At 57.4% G+C, this 8,743-nt stretch overlaps 1 protein-coding gene across 1 annotated transcript in view; it reads left to right on the top strand.

Moving 5' to 3' along the window:
- Positions 1 to 8,153: 8,153 nt before the first annotated feature.
- Positions 8,154 to 8,743, top strand: part of OLIG2 (oligodendrocyte transcription factor 2) — a 4,531-nt gene continuing 3,941 nt past the window's right edge. Inside the window, exon 1 of the mRNA XM_011373849.1 lies at positions 8,154 to 8,738. Within this exon, the coding sequence (XP_011372151.1) occupies positions 8,154 to 8,738 (585 nt within the window). The remainder of the gene's footprint in view (positions 8,739 to 8,743) is intronic.

The raw sequence follows: 8,743 nt of genomic DNA, 5'->3' as shown, positions 1-8,743 counted from the left end.
TATATAGTTTGTACATTCAAAGAATCCTTTTGGAATACACAAGAAGTTGTAACAGTAGTCGCTTCTGGGAGACCAGGGAAGTCAGTTTTACTTTTAATCAATACCCTTTGGATCGTTTGAGTTTTGTTTTAAGCATGAGATGTATAGTACCAATTCAAACATGTTTTAAAGAAGAGAGAATTCAGTTTATATGATGTGGTTTCATTCTTCCTCTTCTTCCTGCTCCTCCTTTTTTCAGTAGAAATCGTAAATACCATCTAAACAGAATGTCCTCTTTGCTTAGACACAGACTTAGAGTCAACTGAAAGTGTATGATCTTTTTCATGGAAGCGGGTAAAAGAAAAAGAATCGAATGCCTAATACTCCAGCATTTTCCAAAATCACAGAAGTCGAGTTTCTGCCCCGGTCACAGTCCCAGACTAGAGAAGTTCTGTTCACAGCGAACATTCTTTTCTGAGCCACTCAAGGCACAGAGGGGTGGGATCAGCTTTCCCCAACATCTCTAGGCCAAGCGAAAACCAGGCCTTTCCCACTCCACCTGCCCAAAAAGAGCGAAGGAGAATCAGCTCCTGGCAGAGATCCTGGCAGAGATCCCGGCTGGGCCCCGGAGGGGGCACCTTTCTTGACATGTCTGGCAGGAGGCCTGACCCCATGATTCTCCCACCAAACGGGCACACACAGTGTAAACATGTTTTCAAGGATTCTGGCTCTTATCTGCTTTTCAGGGCTGGACAGGCAAAGGGAGAGAGGATCTGAACAGTAGAGCCCTACACTGTTAAACGTGTCAGGTAGATCTTGTATACATGTGCAAAGATGTCCAAGAGATGCTAAAAAACGTAAGAAACACATTGCAAAGCCTGTCTACAGTCTGGAAGGACTTCACCAAAATCTTGACTGTAACTCGGTGGAGGGTGGGGAGGGCGTTGAATTACTGGTGACCTGTTTTCTGGTTAATTCAGATTCTGTCTCACTGGGTCTGGATGGGCCTGAGACTCTATTTCTAAGGAGCTGTCACATGTCATGTCGGTGCTGGTGCCGCAAGGGTCTGAGGAGAGGTGGCGAATTTGGGGAGTCCACCCGAGGTTTCGGGTTCTCAGGAGCCCGGCATGTGTCATTTAATGACGAAAGAAAATTAAAAATAACATTTGGATGGATGTGTTGGAGGGGCATGGGAGAGAAGGAGAGGAAGGGGCACGGACTAACAGAAGATTGGGAGGAAAGAAGCTCGTCTTTCCCACCCCTTTATCTGCGCAAAGAACCCCGAACTCTGCGGCTGCTCTGTGCGCACCGTCGCTGTGAGCAGCTAGGGGCTCGGGCCAGAGACATAACTGCGGAGCCCCGCGCTGGCTGCGCGTTGGGGCTGAGCCGGGGGCGGGCGCCGGGCGCTGGAGGGCCCTGCCCGGTCCCCCGCCTCGCCGTGCTCCAGGGATGGGAGCCCCGCAGCTATCTCGCCGCGCGTTTCTCTCCCTTCCCGCCATGGCTCCGTGCTGCCCGAAGCCCGTGGACAGCGACCTGAACCCACCTTCGGCCACGCGGGTCCCCGACTCAGGGCTCGGCCTCAGGCGGGAGAGCAGGCCCGTCCCTCAGGGCCAGTGAGAGCCCAGGAACCGCTCCCTGGTGTCCATCCATCCCGGCGCAACGGGAGCAGGGACGTCCTGAGAGGGGGTCGATCCGGCGCGGTACTTTACAGGGTGGCTTGTTTGCCTTTGGAAGAAGGGACTGTCATCCCACCCCCATGACCAGGAGTGAGCAGCACTGGCATCTGAAAACGGTTTAAAAAGGGAGGAGCTTGTACTTTTGACGCTATTGTTGTTGTCTTTTGTGATATGTGCAGACTTCTATAAAACTCTGTCTTTCTTACCACTGACCCTTCCTTCGATTTATTGAGCTTCTGGGGGCTGTTGTGCTTGCTCTGGGCCCCGGGGGATGCCAAGTGAATTCAGGCACACTGAGGATCCTCGGGCGCCCCCCTGCATGAGGGAGCCAGACCCTTACATCGGAGCGGGTGAACAGGCACTGGAGCAGGGAGAGCTCTGGGTGCCTTAGCGGGTCGAGGAGGGGCGGGGCCCTCGCAGGCCGAAGACTCAGGCGGACAGCAGGAAGAGTGTGGGGAGGTGGGCGGAGCACGTGGGCGAGGATGAGGAAGGAGCAGCGCCTATCCCGGCAGTGCTCCAGGTCTTGAGAAAGCGGGAGTGGGAGGGAGAGAAGATAACAGGCTGGCAGGGGTCAGGTCAGGACCCCGCAGCCCAGGTTTAAGGGCTCAGATTAGGTGAAGGCAGTGGGGAGACGCCATACTGGTTACATTTTCTAGCAAGCCAGGCCATCCATCCTGCGTTTGACAGGCAATCTTCTGTTCGTGGAGGTGAGATGTCCCACGCCCTCCACCGTGCAGCTCCCGGGGTACACCCCGCAGCAGGGTGCTCCCAGCCAGCAGTGCATGAGCCCGCGATCTCAGGAAACTGGAGGCACAGAGTTGTCACCTGTAACCTGGGAGAGTCCTCCTGCTCAGAAGCCCCACCCGGTAGGGGTTTCCCAGTCCCCTATATCCATCCTATGCCTGAGTGGGGCACACCCCACCCAACCAGGGACCCCCTCCAACGGTGCTCCCCAATCTGTCGGCCTACCCGTCATCGAAGAAGGGGAGAACCTAGTGTCTCATATATTGGGCGGAGGGAACAGATGGAGGTGTAAGTCAGAGCCTGGGACTTGGGATCCAGTCAGTTGGAGGTTGAACCCTCGGATCTTCAGTATCTTCATCTGTAAAATAGGAACGATGCGTCTCTCTTATGAAGGTTTAGACACTGAGATTTATACAAGTTACTTTCCAGTCCCCGCACCCCAGTCTTATTCCAGCTTCATTCCACTGCTAACTTGGGGGGTGGCAGGTTAACATCAGGGGCACTGATCCTTAGGGGCAGGTGGCAGTCATGCTGGCTTGAGAGAGGGGAGTGACCCAGAGGCAAGGGTCGACTGGAGGGAAGGGGCTATTAGTTTGGGGTTTTGTTCAGCTGCTTTGTTTGTTGCCTCCCTTTAGCTGCCCCATGCAGCACCCTCCACAAGCTGCTGGGCGTCCCTCCAGTATTCTTGCCTGGCCCAGCCGCTGCTGACACCCAAGCCCAAGCCAGGCCTGGGCAGGGCGTCTTCCACTCTCAGCCCCTCACAGTTATGCCAACACTTGAGTACGAGCAGGATAGAGGAGGGTGTCGTATCACCTCCCCACCTTCCTCTGGATCTGGTAGCATACCCACCCTCGGAGGCTACAGGTAGCTTCTAGAAATACATTTTAGAAATGAGAACCTGAAGCTGAGAGAGACAGCCTGAGATACCTAAGTCTCTGATGCTCACAGGTTGCCGTCTCCCTGGACCTGCCCCTCTACCCCCTGGGCTAATGCCCAACACCTCTCTTTGTATCAGTTTCCTGTCTATGAAATTCGAGTAGATAATCCCTCCCTCCCAGAGTCAGTGAAAGATTAAATAAGATAAAATCGGTCAGGACCCACTAAGTGCCTGGCACAGCATAGGTCACCTTTAAGTAGTCACAGTTGTCATTAGATGGACCTGTCCCTCACTATCCCTTTCTAAAGGCTCCATGCGCCCAGCAATCCAGCTTACAGACCTCATGGTTGACTGTATGCACGGAATAACTACACAGGCACTTTCACCCACATTTACATGTTTCACACCAGCCCATGTGCACATCTGCACCTGCGTGCATTCAGAAGTATTTACCCAGCATCTTCCATGTGTGGGGCCCTGTGCTTGGCTTTGCCGCCCCCCCCCCGTCCCCCACACCACACATTGGGATGACCGTGGGTGACTCCAGGAGCTAAGTCTCACAAGGAAGACAGATGTCATTGTTTCCAGAGTCTTGCCTTCCCTATGGGGTCTTATCGCTCACGGTTTGGGCGCCAAACGGGGCCATTCCGCATTCCTTCTGGTTTCCTGACCAAGAGCGGTGGCCGAAATGCTTTTTTCTTTTCTTTTCTTTCCTTTCCGGTGCCAAGAGCCTCGCCTTCCACCGCCAGCCCTGACCCGCCCTGCACTAGGACGCCGCTTTCCTTGGCAGCCTAGCTGAAATGCTGCCTGGATGTGCGCAGGAACTCAGGGAAGGGAAAGGAGAGAACGGGAACGAAAGGCCCAGGAGGAACCCGAGCAGCAGTGGGAGGTCTGCGCTCTTGGAGCCCCGCGCTAGCCCTGCCTGGTCCATTTGGCACAAGCTCCACCCGGGCTGCCAGGCGGCTGAGCAAAGGCCGGGCCCGACACGCACCCGGCCTATTGTGGGAGGGAAACACAAAGGAGAGGGAAAAACAAGTCTTCCGTTTTGACGGAGGAGGCCGACAGCTCCAGGAAGCCTGAGCCAGCCAGGAACTCCCTGAGCAGGGCCCATTAGTCTCGGCGAGTGAACGCGCAATTGCGCGCGAAAGGGCTGCGGCCCAGCTGCGCGCCCGGGTGGGAACCGCGGGGCCGGAGACCCTCCCAGGATGTTCACACCAGGCGCGGGGCGCAAGACCTGGACGAGTGCCGGGACGACGCCAGGACGCACAAGGGCAAGCGCCAGTGGCCGGCTCTCATTTCCGATTATCTTGAAGTGGGTAGAACTAGAGAACACAGAGAGATGTGTCCAGAGACCCGTTTGTCCCTTGGCTGAAGGAGCCCAGGGGAACACGGCCTGCCCCCACCTCCTCTTGCGACCGGAGGACGTTGGGGGAGGCTGCCTAAAGAAGGGGCCTGCAGCCCAGAGTGAATAAATAACCCGAGCTCCGTGCGTGTGCGTGAGGGGGCGAGGACCGTGAGATACTGGTGCTCGGCCCCAGAACAGCCACCCGTGCCTCCTCGGCTCCGTGGAGCGAGGCTGGAGCCTGATTGTCCTTATGGGCGTCCACGCGGGAACCTGGCGGGTAAGCCAGCTCTCCTGTCACCGGACTCTGCCTTCCCAGAACTCGCTCTGGGCCAGAACAAGCCCCTCCAACCTCTCCCCTGCTTCCGACTCCAGCCACTGAGCAAGTGCTTAAAGAGCCTGAGACCGTCCCTCCCGCGGACCGCAAGACGAAGGACCGTCACGGGTGGCGAGCAACAAAAGAAAGAATTGGGGCTCAGAGACACGTGCCGCCCGCTGGACTGACCGCAGCGACTGCAGCCCCGGCGCGCGCTCGTCGCGCTTGCTGGTGTTTGTTAGATACACTGGCGTGCGCACGAGTCCACGCCCAGGCTGGCGGCTCAGTGTTCACACCCCCGCGAATGTCCTCACTGCCGGTGGCCCCGGCAGCCCAAAAGAATGATCCTCAAATAGCCCAGCTCTTCCCGCTCCCCCCTCACACCCCCTCCCTGCATTCTTCACTGTGACAGATTCTCCTAATTGAACGGTTATGGGTCATCCTCCAAAACCGTTGGATGACATAGCTCCACGCTTCGGTTCTTCATGTTTTAAATACATATTTAACGGATGGCTGCAGAGCCAGCTGGGAAACACGCGGGTTAGAAAGATAATGTTCCAGAAGGCAGGAGATTGAGGCGAAAACGAGAGCCCGCTGGGCTGTCTAAACTTCCTGGGGAACTGGGAGCAATATCGTGGGTTTCTTTTTCTATTCGCTTACCATAACTTTGCTAACTTGAAGGTGAATTGCTTAGTATATTTGTTTGCATTTTTTTTAAGCCCTACATGCAAATTAAAAGTTTCCAGACCACGGAGTAACTAGAACATTCCCTGGGCAAGAAGGCTGGGGTATGTTTGTGTGCGGTACAAAGCCCTACGATCCTGGGATCTGAGGAAACAGACTTCGGTACTGGAAATGTAGGGACGCGAGAAATTCCGCTTAGGAAAAAGGTTAGGGACGGGCGGCCTCTCCTGCAGGGAACTGCCAACGCTGGTGTCAGTAGACCAGGCAGGACACAGCTGTAAAAAGGTTTGCCATTTTTTTCTGTAGACTTGCTGCAGACACGATCTCTCGATTTTTCCCATCTATAAAATGGGTAGATGGGTCAATACCCCTTAACTATCTCGGGCGCTTCTCTAGACCACACTTAACTCCTTCTGGTCAAGGGTTTCCGGGTCTGGGTAAAATTTATACGAACGCGGCCGCCAGTGGTTGGATCTCGCTGTCTGGCCCACAGCGTGAAGTAGTTGCCCAGGACTGAGATTTCTTTTTGCAGACGAACCAGCGTTGCCCCTTATCCCATGTCGTGGTGAGGACCACAAAGATGATGCTGAAAATGTCATCTTCCCAGCTCCCGTGCTAATAAACGGAGTGTGTGCGGGGGCGGGGGGTGGGGGGATGTTGTTTAACTCTGAGCTCAACTCTGCCCTTGTAACTGTGCAGAAAAAAAACCTATACTTGGGTCCACACCATCCTCAACTTTACGAAGAGTTGTGATTTCTTCAAAACACCGTTCTGGAGTCGCTCCGCTCCTTCCTTCCCCGCCCTCTGCCTCGCAAGGCGCGATCCCCAGCTGGGGGCGCTACCGGCCGCCCGCCGAGGTGCAGGAGCGGCCACCTCCTCTTATGTGCGCTTAGAGTGCGTAGAAAACAGGCGCTTTTGTGCCTGGTTATCGGTTACATTGGGGGCTCAAAATGTCCAAGTGTTGATAAAAACCAGGAGACGGGGACAAGCGGCGGAGAACCGAGCGAGCGAGAGAAAGAAAGCAAGCGAGGAGACTCCAGCCCCGGCTCCTGAGTCGCCAAGATTATCCGCGCGCATCCCAAAAGATCTGACCGCGCTGGGTGACAGGTTAGTTCGCTGGCAGAGCTCCCCGCTCACTCATCCCCCCCCGCCCCCGCCTGACTCAGTGGCCACCGTATTTTTATACAAATTTGACAACGTTCTCTCTCTCCCGCGGTCCCAACCGCGAACGGCGGTCCGTACCTCCCCCGCGAGCCCACGCTCCTCCTCCCCTTCGCCTCTCACACAACCTCCCGGGTCCCTCCTCCAGTTCCTCCCCACGAATCTCCCGGCTGCGGATGCCCATTGGCTGTACGCGGGCAGGAGGCGTGTGCCGGGCCCCGCGAGTTTCATTGAGCGGAATTAGCCCGGATGACATCAGCTTCCCAGCCCCCCCACCCCCGGCGGGCCCAGCTCATTGGCGCGGAGGCCCCTCCTGAACCCGCACATTGTTCCCCGCCCCCGCCTCGGCCACCGCCGCTGCCTCGGTCGCCGCTGCCACCGGGCTATAAAAACCGGCGGAGCCCAGAAAGGTGCGGATGCTTATTATAGACCCACGCGACCTCAGCGCCGGGAGCCGGGTTCGCCACTGCGGCTTTTGGAAACGAGCTCCGCTAATTGCATCCACAGTAAGTGCCGCCTGCCCCCTCTCACCCCCGCGGCCCCAGCCTGCATCCCAGGGACAGATGCCCCTCAACTCAGCGGCGACCCCGGAGGCTCCAATAGAGGGTGCCTGGATCCCGCCCTGCCTGCCGTATCTCCTGAGCGGTTTCGCTGCTCTGACCCACCTCACAGTCGCCCCAGCATCCCCTTCTCCCAAAAGCGAGAAGTCGGAGCGACCACAGCTTCTGCCCAAGTCGCCGTCAGCTGGCGAGCTTCCCGCGGCAGCCTCGGGCTTAGCGCACCTCGGAGTCCGAACACCGCGCGGGGCTGGGTGTGTGTGTGTGTGTGTGTGTGTGAGCGTGTGTTTGTTCCGCGGTGTCGATGGAGATAAGGCGGACGTGTTTGAGGAATTAAATAAATATTTCTCTATTTAGATATCACCCTCCCCAAAGAAAAACTCTCAACTTACCACTCATTTATTCCAGCCCTGGAGATCTAGCCTCCCCACTCCTGAGGGCATAAAAACTCTAGAATGCCACCTTCGCTGAGGGATATCCACTGCTCCCTGGAATAAAAGAACCTGTGGATGAGGACGGAGAGGAGGTTGCGGGGAGGGAGGGGGAGATTACTTACGCACACCCGTCTGCCCCTGGAAGGAAGGCCAGAGATAACGAGGTGAACGCGAAGCGACGCGCCACCCGCGCCTGGACCGCGCGCTGCGGCGCAGGCGGGAGCAGCGTCTCTCTCACTGGCTCAGGGCTCCCATCTCGATCTCCATCTCTCTCCTGCTTCTTCTCCTCTCCGCAGGAGGCGTGCTTCGTGGAAGCTCTGAGGGCCAGAGGGAGGACTTTTCGGAGGGAGGACCCTTCGGAAGCTGCAATTATCCCCGGGGCCATGGACTCGGACGCCAGCCTGGTGTCCAGCCGCCCGTCGTCGCCAGAGCCCGATGACCTTTTCCTGCCCGCCCGGAGCAAGGGCAGCGGCGGCGGCAGCTTCACAGGAGGCACCGTGTCCTCGTCCACGCCGAGCGATTGCCCGCCGGAGCTGAGCGCCGAGCTGCGAGGTGCCATGGGCGCTGCGGGCGTGCACCCCGGGGACAAGCTGGGCAGCGGCGGCTTCAAGTCATCCTCGTCCAGCACCTCGTCGTCCACGTCGTCAGCGGCCGCGTCGTCCACCAAGAAGGACAAGAAGCAGATGACGGAGCCCGAGCTACAGCAGCTACGCCTCAAAATCAACAGCCGCGAGCGCAAGCGCATGCACGACCTCAACATCGCCATGGACGGGCTGCGCGAGGTCATGCCTTACGCTCACGGCCCGTCGGTGCGCAAGCTCTCCAAGATCGCCACTCTGCTGCTGGCGCGCAACTACATCCTCATGCTCACCAACTCTCTGGAGGAGATGAAGCGACTGGTGAGCGAGATCTACGGCGGCCACCACGGCGGCTTCCACCCCTCGGCCTGCGGAGGCCTGGCGCACTCAGCTCC

This window comes from Pteropus vampyrus, unplaced genomic scaffold, assembly GCF_000151845.1.
Source record: "Pteropus vampyrus isolate Shadow unplaced genomic scaffold, Pvam_2.0 Scaffold233, whole genome shotgun sequence".
Lineage (NCBI taxonomy): Eukaryota > Metazoa > Chordata > Mammalia > Chiroptera > Pteropodidae > Pteropus > Pteropus vampyrus.
Note: the sequence above shows the minus strand (reverse complement) of the source record. Positions and strands in the feature narration are given on the sequence as shown.